The sequence below is a fragment of the Leuresthes tenuis genome, unplaced genomic scaffold (genome assembly GCF_036924035.1).
Source record: "Leuresthes tenuis unplaced genomic scaffold, fLeuTen1.0.hap1 SCAF_7, whole genome shotgun sequence".
Lineage (NCBI taxonomy): Eukaryota > Metazoa > Chordata > Actinopteri > Atheriniformes > Atherinopsidae > Leuresthes > Leuresthes tenuis.
The window spans coordinates 19,058,654-19,083,613 of record NW_027325361.1 but is presented as its reverse complement, the minus strand read 5'-3'; the positions used below and the strand labels follow the sequence as shown (position 1 = coordinate 19,083,613).

General features: G+C 42.3%; 2 protein-coding genes across 2 annotated transcripts in view; one reads left to right on the top strand and one right to left on the bottom strand.

Annotated features, from left to right (window-relative positions):
* Positions 1-24,960, top strand: part of edem3 (ER degradation enhancer, mannosidase alpha-like 3) — a 461,179-nt gene that overhangs the window by 168,187 nt on the left and 268,032 nt on the right. The gene's annotated exons all lie outside the window — the stretch shown is intronic.
* The window catches only part of ell (elongation factor RNA polymerase II), a 28,917-nt gene continuing 6,694 nt past the window's right edge, over positions 2,738-24,960 (bottom strand). The window contains exons 2-12 of the mRNA XM_072389705.1: positions 20,855-20,899; positions 14,950-15,071; positions 13,734-13,897; positions 12,296-12,546; positions 12,034-12,158; positions 8,984-9,059; positions 6,609-7,212; positions 6,170-6,236; positions 5,542-5,713; positions 5,403-5,447; positions 2,738-5,309 (exon numbers count right to left, since the gene is read on the bottom strand). Coding sequence (XP_072245806.1) covers positions 5,205-5,309; positions 5,403-5,447; positions 5,542-5,713; positions 6,170-6,236; positions 6,609-7,212; positions 8,984-9,059; positions 12,034-12,158; positions 12,296-12,546; positions 13,734-13,897; positions 14,950-15,071; positions 20,855-20,899 — 1,776 coding nt within the window. The 3' untranslated portion in view covers positions 2,738-5,204. The remainder of the gene's footprint in view (positions 5,310-5,402; positions 5,448-5,541; positions 5,714-6,169; positions 6,237-6,608; positions 7,213-8,983; positions 9,060-12,033; positions 12,159-12,295; positions 12,547-13,733; positions 13,898-14,949; positions 15,072-20,854; positions 20,900-24,960) is intronic.

Genomic DNA, 24,960 nt, shown 5'->3' with positions numbered 1-24,960 from the left:
TAATATACTGTAAGCACCAGTAAATAAAAAAACTTGCTGCAAATGATATGGGTGTCATTCGAAATATATGGTGGAGTGCAGGCAAATTACAGCGTATCACAGTAATTACTCAAAGAGTTCACAGCACAACTGTAAACTACCCACTTTAAGTGGTGATTTATAAAGAACTGTTTGGTTTATCTGCCCCAGTGCGTCGTCTTCCCGCAAGATGTTGGTTGCAAAATAACTTTCCGCACCCCAAAGGGCCTGGAAGAGATTTCTTTTGATGAATAATGAATTTTTTGAAAATAATTTTTTGAAAAAAAAAAACAAAACAGAAAAAATTAGAATAAGCTCAAGAGACTAGGAGAGGTCAAGAGAAGAAGAATGAACTCAGCTCATTCACAGAAAAGTTGGCCGATTTTAGCCTGCCAATCCGAAACAAAGCCAGCGTTGTTCACAAGCAGGTTCAGTCATGTGTAGTCGCACTATACTTCCAAACCCATACCAGATCAAATGAAGCACACGAGTGTGGACACTGCATGTGACGTACACAAACAAGACCTATAAGACAAGATCACTGCATTTAAAGACAAGATCACTGCATTTAAAGACAAGATCACTGCATTTAAAGACAAGATCACTGCATTTAGTTGATGGATGAGTTCAAAATCTGATAAAAATGTGATACCTGCTGAACCAGCAACAAGGGGTCCTCCTCCTGCTCAAAGTGGTGCTTAAGGAGAGAAATGGCGAGCTTTCATTCACAGATCACTTGCACAGAGACACAAGACGGATCCATTTACACTGTTGACACAGCAAGCTGTACGCATAGCGTGGAGGCTGCAGAGAGAACAAGAAAGGGTCAGATGATTAACTCAAATAGCATTTAAATGGTGTTGTTTGCGGCAAGATGACAGACGGCCAGCATTACAAGGTGGACCGGGAGAGATCACCATTTAAGATCCTACACCCAGAAAGCTTGGCCGTAAATGACTGAGAGAAAGGAAGATAAATTAATTCTACAAGTGCCGCAGGTAAATCAGGCCACCACCAGCTGGTCCAGTTAGTTGCAGTGCGTGCCGTTACAGGCTGGGAAGAGCATTGTCACCGATTCTGTCCCACTGTGAACAAAATCCATTTGTCATGGTGTACTGGCTTCCTTTTATCCACAGCCACTGGCCCAAACCCTAACGCGTCCCAGGGTTGAGACTTTTTACACCAATGTTAGATAGAGGACTAAGTATTTCCCAGCTAACTTCAACCCTCTGCTACGTTTTGCCTAAGAAAATGTGAACACATCAAAAGATTTTTGCCTGTGTGTGTGTGATTGACACAAGCTGTAAATGAGGACATGATGCAGAAGCCAGGATCAGTATTTCTTTCCCTTTTCTGCTAGCATTTCAACCTAAATCCATGAGACTTTGACTTTCTTTTTTTGCAGAGAAAGTGACATCCAGCCATTTTACTTGGACCCCTTATGCAACGCCATTATGTGTAACACACAATTACCACGAATAATTGAGTGACCTTCATTTCAACCATGGCCTAGATTTGCACATTAAGGCAGCGATATGCTCGGTTAGCACTGAATCTACATGCAAGTAGATCCTTCTCTTTTTAGTGCAGAGAACCCAGACAAATTAAGTCCCGCCTGACCAATAAAGCCCTGGAAACACAGCCCTGCCGCTGTGTGTAAACATGTCAGAGTATATGGTGCAGTATGTGAGGAGAGGGAGAGATGGCAGCTTGCCATAGTGAACTTGCTGACCGGGCCCCCTCCAGCTCCCCAAGCAGCGCTGAGGCCAACTTTGGGACGTGAGCCAGCATAGCAAGGCTCAGGCACAGCAAAGCCCGGCCCAGCCAACTAGAACACAGTCACAGTGTAGATTTCTGGGATCTTTCACAGCGTGTCGGATTACAGCGAGCCTCGTCCTCTGCGTTGCCTTGTCCGAGCATCTTTCTGCTCACGCTGTCGCCGTGCCAATGTCTTTTTTTTTTCTTTCCCTTTTCAGTGCGAAAAATAGACTTGGCAGAAAACAACCTCCGTTTGTGGGCTCTAAAAGGAGGCCAATGAGACACAACACATACAGGTGTAGACTACACACAGGCTGAATTGCACATTTACTGATTTACTTACTTTCCCTGCCAGGGAACGGGGTCCCTGAAGGTGTCATAAATACATTCAAGAGTTTACCAACCAAGAGAAACAATGCAGTAGGTGGATGTGGAGGGATTTTAAGATTAAAATAGTTGCTTTTCTGAACAAAAACATGTGACAGCACTGCATGATGACCAGCTGTATGAAGCTGCTGCCACCCACAGGACACCAGCGGAACTACAGGCCCGCATCAAGTACTGCTTCAGCCACTGTTGGCAAGTTTCTTAATAAGAAATTAATAATATATATACATTTTAAAAAATCTCCATCAAACACAATCAGTTTCTCCTTCAATCATCCTTTTAGGCAACGGGCTGTGAAAGGTCTGCCGAACTTAAAAACGTGTACTTTCTGAAATGTGTGCGTGTGTTATGAGGACACAAAACCTGGTAGCACAGAAACTTCTTCAGCATGGGGTCCAGTTTTAATTTACATCAATCCTGTGAACTGTAGTAAAAAATAAAAACATTTTCAATAAAAAAAATAAACAAATCAGGTGGAGAATATTCTTGATAAGGGTTTTAAAGAATTTTATTGAAACAAAAGATCAATTTTCAGTCCCAGTCCCTTATGGTCCCCCCCCTCCCAAAAAAAAAAAAAAAAAAAAAAAAAAAAAAAACATACTTTGGATTTTAGCGCCGACATTTCATGACTAGACTTCAAAGCCCTCTTTGCTTTTACAGCAGCATGTATATACTAAAGACAAATGGGGAGGAGAGAAAAAAAAACACTATACGACAGGTCTGTTTGGCACAATCAGTTCACACAGTGGCACCTTTGTGCTGGAGTATCGGTACCGACGGTTTTTCTCTCCATCGGCTCAAAGCGTCCGTCACCGACAAACCTCAGTCACAACAGAACTGGACAGTAATAGAAATGTAATACAGCTTTGTCTAACAGTTTTCCAGAAACCCTCCCCTCCAAAGTACAGTAATAATGGTGACAAAGGTCTTTCTTGCGGGACTGTGCAAAGTTAAGCGTCGACTCTTCACGTCCGTCATCGAGTCCCCGGATGCAGCCCCAGCAGCGTTCAGCACCGTTGCGATGAGGATCTTAACATAGTGTTACAAGAAAAACTGAGGCAGTTACAATCCCAGTCTGATGCCAAAGGGGGGAAAAAATACTTAGACTTTCCACACAGTTAGAAATCAGGCAGACTTAAGAAATTATATCAGAAAGTAGAGGATACTGCAAAAAGAATTATTATTTTGCCAACATTTGGTGGAGCATTTGGTGCCCGGTGAGCACTTTGGTACACATGCTGGTCAAAGCCACGTCTTAATCGATCGCACTAATTGACTTGGACCTTCGATCTTATTTCGATATTCTTGGGCAATTTTTTCCTTTTTTTTTTCTCTTCTTTTTTTTCCTTTTCAAGTAAAGATACAAAGATTCTTCATTGTAACACATTCATTAAGCATGCACTCTGATGAATAAGCCCCCCCACCCCCAACCCGGTAACAGCAAGATCAGGAGAAAAAGTGCTGATTTTTCATATTCACATACAAAGATCGATATAAGAAATGCATTCGCTGACTAAAGCCGACTCCCCTATTTTTTTGTTCTGTTCTGTTTAGTTTTTTTTTTTTTTGCTAATCAGACGCTTCTTGGAGAGAAGAGCCGATCCAGCCAATAGATTTTTAGGGTCCATTCATTGTGAACATGTGACATCACATTTGAAAAAGGCAAAAAAAAAAAAGAAACCCCAACAATACTGGACCTTCTCCATAAAGGAGGGCCACTGGGCCCCACTTTGGAGGACGAGCAAAAGACGGCTTCATTTTAACAGTCCTCTCAAATTGAACCAACAGGTGGGAGGGACAGCAGACTAAGTCTCTTTATAGACTGCAAAACAATGATTTCAGCACAAGGAAATGATGATGATTATGATGATGCAAAGTTAGAAAATATAAGATCTGTGGATTAAGGTTCTGAAGATGGAGGGGATGGGGGAGGGGGGGGTTGTGGTAAATAAATAAAAAGATTGAAGATTTCCATCCCGTCCGCTTCATCATAAAAGAGGAGAATCTTCCATAGTGACATTCAGAGCGACGCCCACAGTTCACCATCTGGGTAACTTTGAAGCTTTCTGCTGCTACAAATAAGAGCAAATATGTGTTTTCTATTTAAATCCTCGACAACAATAGGATGTCCCATAAACGAGGAACGCTGCTGTTACAAGCTGTTCGCCGTGGACAGCGAGGACTCCACCCCCACCTCTCCTCTGTTAAGACATCTACATGATTTCAGAACAACGGAGCCGAGAAAATTACTTTCTCTCGATTTGCTCAAAAGCAACATCTGCATCCCTACAAAAGAGACATAATGTGGTCGCCAACAGGTTGACGATCAGACGGGGAAGGCAGCTTCTGAAGAAAATACTGGCTGACATTAAAGATGTGAGAACAGGAAATAAGAGACACTGCTTCCAAGCACTGATAGTGAGGAGTGTAAAATAGATTAACCCCCCCCCCAGTTAAGTGTCAAAAAATAAATAACAAAAGCAATAGTTTCAGCTTCACAACCATACCAGTAAGTATGTGGTGAAAACTAATGTATTATTCACATCATTACATTTTTTTTTTTTTTTAAACTCAAAACAATTAAGATGCATTTGGTGTTTCAATTTGCCCCCCCCTCCCCAATCTCAGTGCCCCCCCCCTTCCTCCAGTTTCAAAAGCAGGAAAGGTTATTTTGGAAAATCTCCACGTGAAGTAGGAAACTTTTCACAAGTGACTCTTTCAGACCTAAGTGCACTATAAGCAGGCTGGGCTGGACGAAGCCACACGGCTCCAACTCCTCTGACTGCACTGACAGACCCGGTCACAGCAGGGCCTCAACGAAGGGGAGGGGGGGAAAAAAGAAAAGAAAAAGAAAGAAAGAAAGAAAGAAAGGGAAAGGAGGGGAAACGGATCATACGTCCTGCTTCGTCCCCACTAGAACCTTTGGCCCCAATGAGGGGAGAACTCCCTTCGTTGCACCCCCACCCCCGCCTCCACACACAGCCTTCCTTTATCTGCCTGGTTTCCAGAGATAACAGGGGAACAGTGTCTAATGACTACTTTTAAAGTTGCTGTTGATCGTACTCCGCAATAAGTTTCTTTATATGTGCCAGTTTGTTGTGCAGATATTCACAGCGGTTCTTCTCTTGGCTATAGTTTGGATTAGTCTGCAAGAGAAAAACAAACAGCAGAGTGTCACTATCTGATAATCTGCGACGATTCGCTCGAAATTAAATTCAGTTCCAAGTAGAACAACTTGCCTTTTTTATTTTATGATACTCTTGAAGTATCTGATTGTGGATTGTCTGTTAAAAAACACAAAGATGTAGAGGACGGTAAATAAAACATCATCAGCGCAGTAATGACATCCAAGCGATTGTTCTTCTGCGGGGCATCTACCTTGTACTTGTCTGTGCCTTGTTGGAGCTGTTTCAGCTCGTTGTCGAGCACGGTGAACTGCCGGGTGATGCCCTCTATTCGAGCATGCAGACCCCGGTATTCACTGTACTCTGCGTTGAAATCATTTTTATACCTTTGGCGTTGCTCCGGAGAGCTGATCACCGTGTACTTCCTGAAATCAGAATTCAAGAAAACTTATGAGTAAATAAAGTTAAGAGTCAGAGACTCAATGAAAAGTTGCCTGAGACATTTAAAATTAATTTTCCGCTGGTGTCCTGCCCTGGACCATTGGAACTTCAGCCCTGAATCTCATAACAATCGTTATAACGCACACCGAGACTAGAAATACATGAAGCATGCCTGTGTGCTCAGATTTGACCAACTTATAACTGAGGAAGTGTTTCGCCACAGCTGCAACTGTGGACTGTTGGCAAAATGGTTAACACCCGTGTTCTTCATCTCAGCCCCCTCCCCCTTCACATCTTGTCTCATGTATCACCAGTCTATACATGCCTCAAAATGTGAGAAAAGCTCATTCATACAAGTCAGTTTCAGGAGGATTTGAAGCATTTACTTGCAGCTCAGCTATAGGACCGACGTGGAAGAACGCAGTTCTTTTAATACTCACAATAAATAGTCTGCCACCTCAGGTGATGATGAAGGAATACTGGTACTTTTGCACATTCCATTCAGCTCTGAAAAAAGGCCAAAGTCAGAAAAGGAAGTTTTCAGACCATGTTATCTTTACAAGCTCTCCACATTAATAGCTACGATGCACAAAGAAGGGCACAAGCACAAAAATGTTCATCCACTTTAATTATCCATTAACACAAAAACAACAGTGGGATTTTCCTTTTTTATGGGAGGTTCTCCAAAGATTTTCAAGCTAAGTCACAGGTGAATATTTGACTTCATAAAGCTGAACAGCAGGGGTCTCAGTTTAGTCACTGAAACATAGTGGTCACATGATCCATCACTGACTCACCATCCGTTCACATATCAAGAGGCACTTTTATTGAGAAAATCCGTCATGCAATGGTGTCGAAGTGTGTGGTCGTTGCTCTCACCTGTGCTTTTGAGTGGAATACTGTTGCTTTTGAAGTTCCCCGGGCTCATCTCGCAGGCTCTGTTAGGCTCAGGTCCATGCTCCTCACGACTCTTCCTCTCCTTCTCCCTTTCTCTCCCTCTCTCCTTGTCTCTGCTCTTCTCCTTGTCTTTATGCTTTTTTGACTTCTTTCTGGACTTGTTGTTTAAAGAAGACGTTTTCTTGTCCTGTGGGCCTTCCAGGACCGTGTGTCCAGAGGATGACGTGCTGATGCTTTGAGGGGTGGCCGCTGTTGATGCAGACGTGAGCGAAGGCGGTTGGCTGAGCCTCTCGGACACCGCCATTTCCTGAGAATCACAGTCACGGCCATTGTTGCTGGAGTCGTTGCTGACGTCCGACAGCGCTTCGAAGGAGCGAGGGATGTCCAGCACAGGAAGTTGCTGCGAGCTGGAGGTCATGCCACCATACAACATCGCCACTCCTGACTGTGCTCCACTGGCATCTCCTCTCCCGTTGGAAGAGCTGATTTTGCCATTTACTGGGGTTGTTGCAGACTTACTGGTGAGATGCGATATCCTGGGCTTTTTGTTCGCAAGAGGGTCGATGAAATCAGCAGCAGGTCGTTTCTGGTAGAAAGACGGCAGTTTTAGTAGCACACCCTCAAACAGGGTGAAATATAAACCAATATCATTGAAGAACGAAAAGGCGGAAAACTGTGGTCCAGGTCAGAGCAAACAAAACAACTAGCTGGAGGACAAAGGTAGCATGACAGAAAACAACATAAGGCCTCCTCATATGACTTTCGAGCTGGGACAGAGGCGCCTTCACCGCACATTGATGTCATTGGTGAAAGTAAAGTGGCAGGAAGGGCTCATCTGCCGCTGATACATCACTAAAAAGGCAAGAGAGGTAATAATAGAGGCAAATGGCCTATGTTTATAAGGGCAAGCCAGCAGTGCAGAAACACGCCACTCTAACCAATGATGCCGTCATCACTCGGCTGATTACGCAATGCCAGCTTGATGCGTGAAAGCACACACCGATGCGGGATGAGCCGCTTCGTGTGAATTACCAAAGAGGAGCAGCGGCGGGTTCTCGTGGACGCAACCTTTCTGCAGACGAGCTGCAATTGATACGTGAAAAGGGCTTCTGGTGACTGTTCCACCTTTACCTTTGCATAATACCAGGGATTGGATTACACACTGCCTTCGTTTAAAGAGATCAACATTTGAAACTTTGAGAGTGGCAGAACCAATCCCTGTAATGGCTCTCCCCACAAAAGAATGTGAAACAGTGGGAACCAGTAAGGCGCTTTAGCTGGACCTGCAACACTCTTTCATACAAAGTAATCATTGCACCCATCTTTCTTTGAGAGTTTTTACATTTTTTTTTAGGGTAGGGTACTGGATATTGTAGAAACAGGCAATTCTAATTGTATCCTTCTTTGTGTGGCCATCCTCTTGTGAATGCAGCACTCCCTGATTTATCCCTCCCCTATCGGAGGTGTACACACAGGGTCACCTCCCGCTGTATAAACGTAGCTAAGGCACTGTTGTCTTTTGGGTTTGCGTTGCATTTACTGAGGAAGAGAGCGGATAGTACGGGGCATACAGTAGGTGTCTGAGCTGAAAAAATAACCTGAGATATAACAACAGCTCCTCATCCCTCTACCTTATGGGAGCTCCTGACAATCATTAGTAAGGAATACAGGTCACTGGAACCAGTTAAAAGAAGCCCCTGAAATTCACTGAAGAGGAGACTGAAAGGAAACTTTTCAAAGCTGGATAACTTAGAAAAACCTTGGTTTATTTTTAGATTCACAACATCATTGAGAAAAAAACAACTTCTTATATTAAATTATAGAGAAACTAATAAGCTTTGTTTTGACATGGCTCTCTGAAAACAGACAGTTGACACAGGCTGTAAGAGTCTTGGAAATTACTTATTGAGGTGCGATCATGGAAAATTCTGCAGCGATGCAGTGACAGAACGAAACCGAGAGACGACTAATCTGACAAAACAGTTTTCAACCAGCCTAATGTCTGCAAACACATGGAACACATTTAGCTCGACTAAAGCAGCCAAGAGCTAACAAGGTATGGTTAGCTTTATATTTCCACTCTGAGAATGGCAGCTCCTCGAATAACCTCGGTTTCACTGGTTACCAATAGGAGCTGCTCCAGTCAGAAACTTCACTTTAAAGAAGCAGCTTTACCTACACTCTACAGTTGAGCCAATCTAGTCAAGCGCCCGAATAAAAGATCTTTTTATGAATAAAAAAAAGTTGCTATGTGAAGTCATACAGCTGTTTGAGGAGATGCAACTAAATGCATCTCATAAATCTCAAATCCTTCCATGTGCAGGTGCAGGGAAATGTGTAAAAAGGATGGGGCTCACCTGAGATGGAGAACTGCTGGCCAGCTCTTTGGGTGGACTCTCGGGTAGTGGCGTGGAGTTGTTCTGGGTTTGTTTCCTAAGAAAGACACGGATACAACGTTAAAACTACAAGAAACCACGTTGAGGGAACGAAGCATTTGTACTGGCTCTATCGCGCCAATGGAAGCCTCACACAGACGTGACACACGTCAGTTTAATTGCTTGAAGAGTTATTTGGTGACGCCGCCTCACGCGCTAAAGCCAGCGCTGAATCAGTTCCAAAATGCATCTGAAGTGATTCACATTCCCAAAGCTTGAAAAATGCTCCAGTCCAGGCAAAGGCAGCATATCACAAACTCCCGCTGCCACTTCTTCAGTGACAGGCAAATTGAATGCTAGAACTTCAAAAACAAGTTGCAGTTTCGTGCTTTGTGAAGCTGAGTGGGTAGCTATGACAACAATGGAGGAGGAGGAGGAACCTGACAGAGCAGCATTTTATCATAAATAAATTAGGGAAAATTTCAATACGTTTCAACCGTTTTTTTCCCCACCACCTGAGGTTTTTATTGGTAGGTAATTCTTATGTTTTGTAATCTCAAGCACTGTTGAATGTTTATTTAGTAGCCTGACAATTATGGCAGCTTGTTGAAGACAAGTGAGACAGCGACATGACACTCTGCAGTGAAGGAGAGAAAGTGAGAGGGAGAGAATATGGTACTGCGGCTCGTTTTAAGGATGGATGCCATTTGGCCTGTTTACTGATATGATTATCCAAATGAAGAGGGCACGCACAACTCTATCCCCACAAGTAGCTCACGCGGCTGTGCCATTTAAACCGGCACGTGGAAGTGTTCACTTGTGGTCTCATTCAGCCAAGAATGAAGCATTCCAGCTGCAGGTATGAACAGAGAGGCTGATTAGGAGTCAGAATACTCTGTCACACAGGAGCAGCCAAACAAAGAGATGTGCCAATATACAGTGAAGACAAAGTGTGCTAAACTCTGCAAAGACACAGACAGGAAGGCCACAACAACAAATGCAACACTTTGGTTTGAAAAGTAAGAAACATTTCACACATGCTGGGATAATGCTGTCACAACTGATGACAATACCAGCATGAGGCACTTGGATAAACAAAGCCTTGTCAATGCCCCGGCCTCGCTGAAAGAAGGCGTTCGTGTGTCTGTACTGTGGACAGTCCGGCGCTACAACAGAGATGGGAGGCAGGCAGATCTGTCTGAACCTTGGACTGGTGCCACCTCACACACAGATCAGCATGTGCTGGAACACTGTTGCATCATGTGCGTTCCAGTCATGTTGCTGTGCTGCTGCTGCTGCTGCTGCTGCTGCGTGACTGAGTGCACCGACTCAAAATTCTGGAGGAACTATGGAGGGGGAGGTGGTACTAGGTGGGAGGGTAGGGGAGTTAGTCAGCTGATAAACTCACAAACAGCTCGAAGTACAGTAAAGGCAGACAAATAGGAAGCAAGTATGTGTTGACTTGCATTCGTTTGCAAACAAAACACAAGCCTGGGTATGTACAAAACACCTAATGCACCACAAAAACCATGAAGTCCTGAAATAAATCTACTTTTTCAAGAAAATCTTAAATATTTGCTGAGACTATCAGAAAACACGTTTGTTTTGCTAATTACTCTACAGTTTTCTTGAACTTGTTTCTTGGTTAAAATAACTTCAGAGTTTTCAAAACACCCAATACAGTCCTGCATTACACCACACACACACACACACACACACATTATGCTTCCTCTGGTCATTCAGTGCCAATATCCTGACTGCCTTTAGACTTGTGCCACAGTTAAGAATGACACGACAACAGGAACTCTTCTTGAATCCACAACATAAACAAAAGCTAAGCAGCGAACATCACAGGCTGGTCTAATTATAGCCCGTCTTCAGAGCTTGCTTTTCCACAGTGTTCCAGATCCTGAGAAACCAGATTTTACCACCGGGAAAAGGGCCAGCAGTTCAAGGCTTCGACAAATACACACTTAGATTTAATCAAGTACAATACACAGAAATGGGGGAAGACCTGCAGATACGTTTGCTTCTTAAACAAATCGCCTACCTCGGCCTGTCACATTCAACAATTAAATCATGCAATCACAATTTTTGAGACAACTGTGGTCATTTCAAAGTTCACGCCGATTTAATCTTAAATATAACATTTTAACGATGTCATTGTGTTGAACACGTGTCCTTAATGTGGAGGTGGCATATCTGCCATGTGCAAAAAGCTCAGAAAGCCTGAAAAGGTAAACGGTTCTCATTTTCAGTAAATGAATCAGTTCCGGGTTAAAGTGAAACAGTGGTGCAATTAGTTTTATGGCAAATGATCAACATTTCATTCGCTTTGTGTCAACACTTCACAGCGGATACTCAAATGTTTTAGGGAAGGATTATCAAATGAATGCAAGTCAGAAGGGGAAAAAGAACGAAAAAAACCCAACATTGTCGTGCGCTGGTTCTGAACCCGTCACATGAATGCATGAATGCCTGAAAACACTGAGCATTGCTGCGTCATCCAACCTCACCTCCGACTTCCTTATGAAGATTCTGTTGCTTCTTAAAGGAAACGCCTGAGAACGATCACTGCCCTGATGTGGAAACGCTCCTTTACGACTGTCGACGTCATTATGAGTCATATTCTCGTATACAAGAGCATGAACCTATGTGATCGCATCAAATGAAGGACTTGTTGCTGCAGGCATGCGTGAACTACATTCCTAAATACGTCTTCACTTCATTGTTTCAGTGCTCCATCACTCTGTGCGGCTCCGCTCCACTAAGTGCTCAGTTTGCATCATCACAGATCTGCACCCTGCATCTTTAAACCAAATAAAAGTCAGCCCAAGTGAACAGAAGACATAAAACGAATCAAATCTGTAGCCTTAAAAGTATCAACAACAGGTTCAGCATCGACAGACTTCAGACAGTGTGTGCGTGTCGTGAAATCTAAATGAAACACACACACACACACTGGAAACTTCCATGGATGCAACAAACACTCCTCGCATCTACACCTGTTATTTCTCCAATGTTTCACATACCTGAACAAAATTCTTTTGAGGAGCTGCTGGTCTCCTTCTGTGTAGCCTGGCCAATCCTTCTGGATTTCCTTATACATAAAGTCCTTCAATGTGAAGGTGTTTTCTCTCCCGTTCAGGTTGGCAACCTAGAAAAAAAACAAAAGAAGAAGAATGAACAAAACTCATCTCATCTCCACTCATCTCAAATAAATGTCATGATCATCAGCAATCACACGCATCAAAAAACTATTACAATAATAGGGTCCGAGTGTGTGTGTTTGACCTGCTGCACGTGGCTGTCCAGGGAGTCTTTGTCGAGCTGTGAGAGGCCGTCTTTCTGCAACCTCAGGATCAGCTCAGGTTTTTTATAAGGCTTGAGGGCCAGCAGGTGTATGAGGCGCTCTCGGAGAGGTCGGTGCTGAGTCGTGCCTTTCTTTAGTGTACTACTAGAGATGAGGACGGGCCGAGATGTCCTCCGAGAGGGGGCGATGTCCGTGAGCGCAGGAGCCGGTTTCCGGATCTGAACTTTCTTACCTGAGAGGCGATATGGAGGCACAATTTTATGTAATAGATACTATTCAGCAGAAAAGGTCAGAATAAGCAGGTTTCTGCGTTTAATTCTCTTCTCCATCAATAACTCCAATGTACACAGATTCTGTGGATCCCTGAATAAAATAAGATTGAAACTGACTCTCATGTAAGCATTAGAAACCTTTTTGTTTTTTTTTAAAGAAATGAGATTTTCCATTAATGCGACTTTTCATTATGAGGGAAATTTAGTGAACTATACTATAACCTCCCACTGAAACCTAAGCACCACAATGAAATGATTCAAGTGAATTATTTTCTTAAGAACTGCAATTCCATTATAAACAGCCTTTCTTTCTGTCAACATTTAAAAGTGGGTAGCTGTTAATAGTTGGGAAAACGTTCAGGTGACTCATGACGCACCATGAAGTGATCCTTAGTGTTAAAACCCACCAATCCAAACACCCATTTTCATCATCGGTCTTCCACAGACGTCGTCTTTCAGATGACTTCTCAGATTGAGATGCTGGTTCCACAGAGCATGCAAACTTTTCCCATTTTTTTTTTTCTTTTTTAAATCATTGCTTTACAGTCAATAGGCTTACTGTGGATTTCTTTCTTTGCAAGCAATGAGGCAGGACTGCTGTTGCTCTCAACTAAAACTGTGGAATGATGTGCCCCCCCCCGCCCCGTCGGTCTTATACCAAAACACAAAGTCAGGAAGTTGGCGCTATATGCCAGCGTACAATCTGGCATTTCGTCCTCTGTGCGTTTGAATTACATTCAAGAGATTAGGCACAAAGAGGATCTGTGTGTACGTTTCACACATCGAGGACCACTGAGGAACCGAACCACCATCACATTCAATACAGTCCTTGTTATGGATGAGGCACGCTGGCAGCCTGCTGGCCCTCCGCCATTTAGAACTCGACAAAAACCCCGTCAGGTCCAGGGCGAACCCATTTACCAGCAGAGCACTGCTATACAAACACATGGGCCATTTGGATGTTTGCAGAGAACAAATTCTTCCAGTCCTTTCCTGCAATTCAATTCCTGACATCTTTATGGTTTTGAAGTGGAATATTTTTCTGGCCACTTTGGTTTCTGTGCTACCTCTTTTACGGTAGGTGACAATTTTTCTTTAATGACCATATGACTAATGGTATTCATCTCTTAGTATCACACCTGCTCACCTACATATCTTCCCCCAGGCTTAATGACAATGGCACTCCTACTGCGAGTCTCCTCCTCGACCTGGGCCATGCTTTCTCTGGCCTTCTGGTAGGAGTCGTCGGTGGCTCGTACTGTAATCTTGTCCTGGATCCCACCCAAACAATCCAACTGAATACTCCCTTCACTGCCAAAACAAAGAAGATTTGGAGAGAGGGAGACGGGAATAGAGCGGAAATAAGATGAAATGAGAAAAGTCTGAAAGGGAATGAATTTGGACCATTGTTTAAAGCAGACAAAAATAGGTTGTTATTGTAGAAAATTCCAACTCAAACAACCACAGATCAATTCTCAGGATTACTCATAGTTGTGCCATTATGAATTTAATTATTTACTATGTGAAATAACCAATCCCTTCACTGTACATTCCTGCCCAGATGAGATCCAATAAACCCCCTGTGGGCACAACTATTATTTTTTCAATTTCCACCCGACTGTGGGTTCCCACAGTACGGCTCACTGCCACATCAAATCCCATTCTTTCCCAACTTCCCGGCTGTCTTTGATTCCCCTCCACTTTGATGAGGATTTGGCAGAAAATGAAATGGCGCTGGCGCAGTCAGCGGAAACTGAGCTCTGTCATTTGGGTTTCAAGACTGCAACTCAAGGCTGATTAGGATCCAGTCAGATTTGAATGACCTCAGCCTGACCCACATGTTAAAAATACTTTCAGAATAATGAGGTCAGAAACCAGAGAGTGAGGGATGATGAAAATTCTTGTTGTCTGTTATTTTTTGGCTTCCTTCTTCTTCTTCAGACAAACAGACATCTGCTGGCATTAATTTGATCAGCCTTTTTTTTATTATTCTTTACTTTTACATAAGATGGGTTATAAAAAGACGCATAGCATTAGGTTACGGTGTCTATATGGGGTTGAATCCACACCATAAGCAGGTTCTGTGCAGTCTGAGCTACTGCTCGACTATATCAGCAAGAGCAGAAAATCTGACAGTCGATATATACATTTCACATCTTAATTACTACATTCACACTTCAAACAGAGCAAAGCTAAAGCTGACACTAGCATGCATCTTCTCTTAGTTTTTAATTTGTCTAATAATTCAATTTTTTATTTTCTTTTAAGCAAACTTGTTGGGATATTGATCAACATTGTGCACCCCTCAGGTGGTGACGGTTAAACAGGAGAAAAACAGAGTGTGATCCTGCGTTTGCCTTCACCTGGTGATGTACTGCTGGATGCAGTCGAAGCTGCCCTGCGGGTTATCTCTGCCCACATTTGACAGGTCGAAAGTAAACGTTTGGAACTCGCTGGAATTTTCTGACCGTGGTATTGAAATTTTCTGTTGGATATAAAGAAGGAGGAGAACATGAACATTTTGTGAACAATAACACCAAAGAACATAATTGTACCATGCTGGTAAATCAGTAAGATTTTCTTTTTCTTGCCAACATAACCCCCCCCCTTAAAAAAGAAAAAAAATGACAAACTTTTTTGGGTGTGATCCCAAAAGCTCTTTCAGCACAGCTATGAAAAAGGTTATTCAGCAGTATATGGTTTTGACACAGCTCTGTGTGTCTTATTGGACCCTCATATTGACCTTTTCCAGCACCGCTTAACAAGGAAGGAAATGGTGTAACCACTGTCGACTTGCAAGTTACTCAACTCCGCAAATCTTTACTCAGAAACAAGCTGCTTCGCACTTTGCTGAAATAGAGGAAATGCTTCGCAAAATGACGGATGAAATTGAAATGTTAGATGTCAAAGAGCTCAAAGAGCAGTCCGAAAGCAGAAGCTCAGAGAACGCGGGGTCGCAGAAACGTTGCCCTGAAGCATTCCTGGTTCTACTCAAAATTGTTTTATTAGGCTTCAAGTTCCACGCTTAATTGGGTCGAACATTCCTAAACAACACAAAAGCAGTCCAGTAAATATACTGTAGCTTTAGACTGAAGTCCAGGCAGGGGATTGAGTTTCCAGGTGCGTCTGGCTGGCTTAACCAATTCATGTCAGAACCAAAGTCTGTGCACCACACTGATCTGATACAACAGATGGCTCCAGTTTCCGGTAAGATGGTTTTGGATCCCTTGCACTGCCAGGTCCATTTGACCAGTGAGCAGTTCATTGCCAACGACCTCACCTGAATAAGAGGCTCAGGATGTGACTCACCGGCTTTCCTCAGTGCTGGAACGGTCATGCAGTCCAACTGTAGGCAGCTCAGCTCTGTGTGAACATTTCAACACACCAGAGAGCTGCAGGTCTCAGCCTTTAAGCAAATATGATGATACAATTCATTTGCTTCCTAAATTTCCTCCTCCACTCCCTCTGCATCAAATAACTAAATCTCAAAATTAGATCACTCAATCGAGATAAACCAGTGAGGGATATATTCTACGAATACGAAGCCTTTCCTCATCATCAATTTCATTAATTAACACAGGTTGAGCCTCCTATGCCACAGTTGAGAAGAGCAAAGGTTACAGCTTGGTCATTTAATCAGACCACTGTAAAAATACACTTATGCCATTCTGTCTTCATAAAAAAAGATGCAGGTGAATATGAGCGAATACATGCAGGAGTGATTTGATCTCCTGCTCACATTACTGGGCTGGTGTGCTGGCCAAGTTCTGAGTAGCTCGATTTCGTATAAATTAGTTTGAACTACCATGTTTTTACATGCATTTTATATATATATATATATATATATATAAAAAAAAAAGCATGGTTGAGATTGGACTCCCACAATATTTCAGTTTAACGTTTTTTATTGATTTATTTTATTTATTTATTTATTTATTTTTTTAAACAGGGTCACATAAACATACTTAATGTTGAAGACTGACAAAGACTGTGTGCTGGAAGGTTTGTCGTGGCAAAGAAAGCATGCCGTCTGAGGTATTAAAACAGTAAACCCACTTTAGAGGACAACCTGAACCCTCTAGTGATGACAACACACGTTATAGAGTACAATAATATCACACAAATCAATCGCAATGTTAACACCAACATGTACAACAACGGTTATCAGGAGAAATGTACATGTTTGCAACAGGAAAAAGGTGCGAATAAGTACCCAAGCAACTCTGAAAAAGGATACGAGAATACAAGGTGCCTCGCAATCTTGCGTCAGTCATTTAAAGCTTTGAGACTATAAATGCCCACAAAAACCATATGATAGAAAAACAAAACTTGTTGTGGTTTGAGAATACGGCGTTTACGCCATTAAAGAAGGCAGTTGTACAAGCTGTGCTACAGAAAGCCATCTGAATGTGTTCTGTACCAACTTCTACGTCATTTGAGAGCACAAAGGAAGTGAGGGGATAGGCTGACTGTGTCCAGATATAAAGAGGCAGAGGAGAGTGACTAAGTTGGCTCGCAGTGCAGAGGATGACACTGTGAGAAGAGGCTCCTCCGCACCAAATGGCTCAGGTTTCAGTTTAACAAATGTTAGCGATTAAGGAACTATGTGCACACATAGAACATAAGAGAGCAGTCTTTAAAGAGGTTGATCCTCTCTGAAAACCTAAGCTGAACCTCCCAGATTTATAGCATCTCTTGTGTACTGTACTGTACATCTGAAATCAAGTTTCTATGAACCCATTTGCCACTTTTACAACCTAAATAATGTGTTTATTTTATGTTAAATGTGGGTACACCTACTGAAACAACTCAGTTTAATCATTTCCCAGCATCTAGGCATTTCCCCTCAGTGAAAGGTATTCAGAACCAGCCCAATAACTACCAGCCTTTAAGCTCCAACAGCATGAAGGGATGGCACTGCACTCTACAGGCTGTGTTCGATGACAGTTTCTGATATGCATGACTTTCTGAGATAATTAGGCTGGCATCATTTGACACGGAACGGAACACTGATCAAATGCTCTCTCATTGCATTCAAAGGCTAGAATTTAGCAGGCGTTAGCAGTCTTTTTTATTTTTTTTTTAGACCTGTGTGAAAAGATCTCCTTCAGCGTGTGTTGCTGACAAATTAATAGAAAGTTTTATGCACACAAGTGTGCTTGATTGCTGTTATCACCGTGTGCATTAGTGCGATTTAGCTGCTTCAGGATACTTTGATTATCCTGATCATACTGTTCTATGACCTGAATTCATTTTCTGACATACACAAACAAAAACTACTGAGAAATAACACGTTACAGGAATATGAATCAATGATAAATAGCGGTATTAACTCTAAAACAGTTTTCAGCAGACATACAGGACTCAGGAGTCCTGAGATGTTCCAGAGCAGCGTGGCTGGTCAGCTTTATTCCCTCGGGTCTAGATTTCCTACTCAGCCCTCAAGTAAATTATCCGGAACGTCGGGTGAGACACATGTGAGCGTATCAGCAAATATTGTGTAAAATTTACTGCCCAAAATTCTCCTTTCTGCTGAACGGTGCGCTGCTTTCCACTGGCTCCTCACTACTGTGGATGTGTTCAGATGCATGCAATATTGATAAACACAACAAGGAGCCTCGCGTAAAGTCAACACAGCAATTTGCACCTCCTCCTTCACATTTCCAGCCACGAGAGCGCATTTCCAGCAGGAAGTCTGCCTACTGTGACATTTGTGTGCACAGCAAATGCAGAAAAAAAATAAAAAATTAGGCCCACCAGCCCCCTGGACAGTTCACAAACAGTTATCATGCACTCATTGCTAAGCACTACTAACACAGCGTTGGAAGGAAGCATGTAGCATCTGTGACATTCACAAATACTCAAACTGAAGAGTTCCAAAAGCCCTCACAAAATGTGATGGGAAATCAGAATCCAAGAGCAGAGATTAAAAGGTTTAGTGTCCACACTTTGTCAGCGTTGTACCAGGTGAATGAATGAATCTGAATGAATGAAGAGGGGATCTTGTGAGAGGCCAGACCATCTGCTCTGTAATTCAGCCATTTTCACACTTCTGACTAGCATTCTGATCAGTGACTAATCTTCCCCTCAGCAAGCTTGCAGCATCAATGAAATACTTCATTCAGATGATAAATCGGCTCTACAACACATGTTCACAGGAACTCAAGCGCCACGTGTTGAACGCATTCAGTGCACCTTAAAAAAAAAAAAAGAAGAATACCTGAAGCTTTTTAATAACCATCTCTCAGGCAGGGTCATACAGACAGCCTAAAGTAGACAAGTTAGTACAGAAAAGAAAGACGCTTAGAAAATTATGGTTTGAGATAGTAGCACAAAATCTGACTGGGAGGCAGCCGAATACACCGATTGTAATGAGAAAACCCATCCTGCCAGATTTGAGGGCTATGAGTTTGTGGCCATGGCGAGCTGTGTCACTGCCCTGTCCCTGCAGCTACCAGAGGGGCCGAGGTTTGCCCACAACCAAGAAAGAAGAAAGAAGAACGCTTCAATACAAAAGATGCATTGGCACTTCTCCAAAGTGGCTTCAAAGGAAAGTTGACTTTCACAACAGATTTGATTGGTGGAAGCAAACTGGTGATAGACAACTGGTTCATCCAATCCCCTGCCAAGTTTATTTTATAAGAGATCCAATGTGTAATGACCACAAATTAATTCTCTTTTCTGTAGCGTTTCCTTCTTGTACTTTTAGAAACTTTCAGATGTCACACGTAACATTTTGATAACGCGATTCTGGGGACGTGGAAGCTTTAAAGCCTTATAAAGAAGCATTTTCGGGTAAACACTGCAGCAACTTTCCACAGAACAAGAAGAAAGCCACAGGTTTCGTACGTTTCTCCGAATGGTGGCAACTTTTGCTGGAGCGTCTGTTATGACGTTTGAGCACTGATGAACTGATAACAAACCATGCACATAATAACAGGCGGGGGGTGCACACGAGACTGTGCAATTCAGAGTTTGAGAGGAAAATATAGCAGAGGACAATTAAGACGTATGTATCTAGCACTATTATGTGTGGAGATGTTAGAGTGCTACTGTAGGCACTTTCACCATGTTGACAAACAGTCAATATTCTGGACATAGATGCATCGTCACTACAGTGACTGGACACACCAAATCATGAAGTTAACCAGGTCACTTCCTGTCAAACTAACTTGAAACTTCCCCATACAAAAGACTAAAAAGACCCCCTGTGGAAATCAGACTAGGCTCTCACATGTTAACCCTCGTCTTTGCCTCTTTGTGGGGACAGCGAATAGCCGATAAAAGCGTACTGACACCAGCTGCGTTATCCTTAGGAACAGGTGACCAGCTGCATGAAAAGAGGAAGATCTGCTAAACACGCGAGACGAAAACAAACAAATGTTCAGTGCATTTCATCAGGGCTTTCTAAATTCTCACTCAGTCCACTTTGTGAATGCGCTGACTTTCATTTGTTGCAGAAAAGGCTGGACATGTGGAGGCATGTAGGTGGAACTTAATCTTTGTCACAGGGGTGAATTGTATGACATTTCTGCTTTTGATCGTATCTTTGTTTGGTTCTTCCTCGCTGTGTGACAACTATATATATATATATATATATATATATATATACTTAATATTTCTTTGGCTAAAAATGATAAGATTGGATTTTATTTCCATGAGAAAATGGAGGATCAAATAGAACAACCCCAGTGTTTGAAAGTGATCGATCTACAGTACCTTAGCATATCTAGCTAACTGATGCATTAAGCTCAAATTTCATCACCAGTCCAAAGTTCCCTCAGTGGACAGAAACATGAGTATGCAGAGAAAGAATAAAAACACGATCCTTCCTTTAGCTTTCTAAACTATATACACTGACTTATGAGGACCAATCAACAGGACGAGGCACTGCAACAAGTTTCAGATGGAAAACATGTACGATTAAACTGTTATGTGGAAAATTAGAAATATCAAATCAAAGCAAATTGTGTGTTAAACAGCAGGAGATGCCATAGGCAAACAAAGAGTCCACAAAAGCTGACAAGACATCTTTCCTGCTGCTAAACTGTGGGGAAAAGAACAAAAAACAGGATCTAGCTTGATGCCAGTTTGTGTTAAAACATCAAAATGATCTTAAACAGAGTTTCAGGTCATCTCAAGAATGTAAATTTAATTCTAATCGCGTGTTAGTTTACCTGAAATACAGCTAGAGTAATGGTATAAAATGAATAAATACTTTCCAACACATCTACACGCATGAGAGAGAGTGAGAGAACATGTGCTTACCCCTTGGTTTCCATTAAATCTGATCAATGGCTGTGATGACAGGACCTGCAAAGACCAAACAACAGAATTAAGGACAATTTTTACTGTAACACATTCAAAATACTCAATTCAGGCAGGTATTCCCGGCAAGATCTTAAAGATCCCTAATTACCTCCTTAAGTACTGCAAGATCAGCGCACAAATGTTGATGAATGAAATCCCCAACAACATTGAGTTTCTGACACAGGTTTACAGAATGATTTACATTAAAAATAACATTTTATTTGACTGTTATTCAACTACAGAGAATCAACAATTTGATGATTATACAATCATAATGACTATGAGTTTCTAGTTATCAGAATTGCTATATTGAAGGTTTCCAACACAACAGACAGGCTGTCCAGGTATATTTATGGCCATCCAGGTACATTTTGCATCGTATTCACATATTCATTTTGTAACCCCCCCTCCCCCCCTCCCTAATTCGCCAATATAATTATGCCTTCTTTTTCAGAAACTGTGCGCAGCTTCTTTTCTCTCCCCACCCCCATGTCTATCACATTAAAGTTACATTGGCTGCTTTCCCTGCACAAACCACACATTATCATGTGTGGAATGAAGGCTCACTGGGTTACCACTGTTGCCACCACTCTAATCATTACCATAAAGATGAGAACACAGGTATACTCCAAACTAGACGGTAATCTCTTAAGTTAATGGCAGACAGCAGACAGAAGGCATGGCAACTGGCACCGACATGAATGTGAGTCAGACTAAAGACATGCTTTTGCTTCTCATGTAATGATGCCTGGTGAAATATAATCTTTAAATACACATATGATTATAGCTGAGAAGTATGTCAACATGGTCGAGTTCATCCTTATATCGTGAATGTTTAGCATACAGTAACGCTTTGATAGGCAGCCCATCTTCACTTTCCTCTGACTTTGAAGGAAAAAAAATGTTCATCAAACAACACTAGACATCAATAGAATTAGAAAAGGTTGTAGCCATGATCTCATACAACAAACATCTCCATTTCTATGCAGCTGAGACATACAGCCCAGATCCCTTGAGGATAGGCCAGATTTCCCTGTCATACCATTTTGTACCACTGAATGGGATGGGACAGGAGTCAGCGTAATGTCCAGTTTGTAAATGGGGCCCAACAGAAGAAGAAGAGGTAGCAGTAACCAGCTGTACTCTTAAAACTAGTCAAAGTTTGTGAAAAGCACAACACTGTCGGAAGCTATTGGCAAGTGAACGTCACCTTTGCCACCATAAAGAAACTGAGCAACCTCTGTTCGGTATGTGCGAGTCACTAAAGGAGAACAGAGGTGGATTAAAAAGGATGCATTTTCTTCGCCAGTAAGGCAGACCCCATATGTGAGAAGGGCTTCAGTGTTCATACGTGCTAAAAAAAGGAGCTAATCTGGTGAAGGTGTCCGTGTATTGCACCTCGCCTGCACTGATGATCACAATTAGCGAGTCTTTGTCTTTCTGTTAGTTGACCATTTTCTTGTCATGACGACAATTCTTTTTTAGTTCAAAAGCGCCCGTCATCCATTTCTAAAACAATATGACAAACAGAAACTATGACGGGGATGATTCCAACACTGTAGGATCTAAACATGTAAAAGTCACTTTCCTGCTAATGCAAAAGTGGATCAAATTTAATCAAATGAGATAGCTCCAAGCTCCAGGAAGGGCGAGCTTATTAAAGATAAAACGGATCTTTGTATTCCTGCCAGATCCTGACCCAGCGATAGAAAGAATGCATACAAAGACTAGTAAGCTTGCTTCCTTTGTACGGTTTCTCTTACACTTCTTTTGTTGGATGCCTCGCATAACACACAATGAACAGAAGCCATTTGGCCCATATTTACGTTTGAGCCGTGTATTCAATCTACAGTACCTTGAGCAAGTACCTCCTTGGTATTTCAATCTCATTCAATTGATGTCTGAGATTTAACGTAATGGACTTGGGACAAAATAGTCCAAACTGGTGAAGCGAAATTAAATGTAGAATAATACAGAAAGTGTGGCATTAATATCAGAGGACATGCACAACTAAGGGTGCAGATTGACACAAGATGCTTAGGCCTGATAAACTTGCTTTTAATTACACATTTACGTGTGTGTGTGATGACTTTCTAAGTCTGAAAGGTCCCTCTTGGATGAATGTTGCCAGCTATGGTAATCCTCACATTCCTTCGAGGGATACTATGAGAACTTTTTTTTTTTTTACGGAAGCACAAGGCACGGCAGTGCAGTTTAAAAGGATCTTTATATATGCTCTGCCGAACCCTGACAACCAAGGGCACCATGAACTGAATAGTTGTTATTAGTGTCTGCTTGGAGGACCGTGTTCCATTTAAACACATGCTAGTTCTACACAACTCTGAAATAAGATGGAAAAGCATTAGCAGCTGCAGACTTGACTCACAGCACCAGCAAACCTCAGCCCAGCGTCAAAGACTCTGAAGTATAGTCACATCTGATGTGACGTCACGACTTGACTACCGTTTAGTCCATGGCATCAGAGTCTGGAGAGACAGGCTCAGAGACTTAACAATTGTCTTTTTGTCTGACACTTTTCTTGTCAAAACAGCCCAAATTAAACAGTGAAAAAAGCCACAGTTTCACCATGTTTACAGAAAAAAAAGATTGTTTAATTTTGTTCTGAACTCCCACAGCCTATCCAGACATTTCATGTAGCTACGCTTCATGGCCTACCCCTGAAAATGGTCAACACAGCACCAGTTTTAGCAGTCACACCCAATGCCCTCCTCCCCTCGCAGCACTGCTAACATAGTGCTACCCTCAGCCTGTTCATTTGAATGGGCTGCTGACATGTCACTATTCTCTGGGACCTGAGCCCAGAATGTTCCACAAAGCTAACCTTCGGGACAGAGAGCAGGGTCCTGACCATGGCTCGACGCTGTGGATGTTCCCCACACGGTGCCAACCGGCAACAGAATGGGGGATCAGCTTGACACAGCTTGGACCTGAAGCCAAGTATTCTGTGATAAACTAAACTGATGACACAGTTGTTCAACTGTGTTTCCTACAACACGAACTACCGCCCTCCGACTTTTAATTATCCCATTAGTATTAACATCTCACATACATTTTCAAACAATTTTGGGTGTGCAATTAATAAACTTCAACTGGTTGCAATTTAGAAATCTGCAACTGCTTAAATCACACTTTGGTGTCTGTAATATACAAATATACAAATTAGTCATTCAGAGATTTAACATCTTTTTATTAAGATAGAAGATTTTAAACCAGCTCTCTGAACGGATATCTTCACATTGTTTGTTTGAAAAATAGAAATAAAAAAAGTTGACTTTTGAAATTAAAAAAAAAGGTACACCTTGCTGGTCATTTTGTTGGTATTTCACCAGCAAATCTTGCTCGTTTTATTCAGTTCATTAAACCGGTTTATGGAGTATTGGACTTGTCAACTAGTCCAGAATGAGAAAAGTTCATTAAAACGAGACCAAGCTTCTGGCCCATTAACAAAAACTCACAAGATGCTTTACTGGCACTAAGTATTATGTCTCAAGAGTTTAAACGCTGGTATATCTCTTAAAAATCTAGATGTACCAAAAAACCGGTCATAACGGACGCCATTTCCATTTCAGCTAAACAGAGTTCTTTTAAAATGATATGTTCACACAGAAGTGGAACCGCTCTGTCTCGCAGGCTGCGTTGGTGGGGTCCGTCTTTCTTTTGTTGGAAAAGTGCACAGAAATAGCCGCGTCTAAATCCCCACGGGTATGGCTGCGGAGCCCAAAATTGTCAGGTGTTTAGTTGCATTACGGTCGCCCTGATGAGATGTTCAACCGGTCTAGAATTTCAGACGTGGAAAGAGCACTTTGTGCCGTGCACTCTGCGAGGGTGAAAAGGTACTGGGTGTATCTCCTTTCAGTGCTTAGTGAGCATGCATCATTGTTGATTATGTCCCGTGTGTGAAAACGTGGCGTACCGTTCCACTCCTTTAAAATAGCTGCGAGTGTCAAACGAAGTAGCAGATGTAGGCTTAATTGGGCACACTTATTTGTGCATTTACTGAGACTGGCTCTTCACCACAAGAAGATACCCTTTGAAGCTTTTTG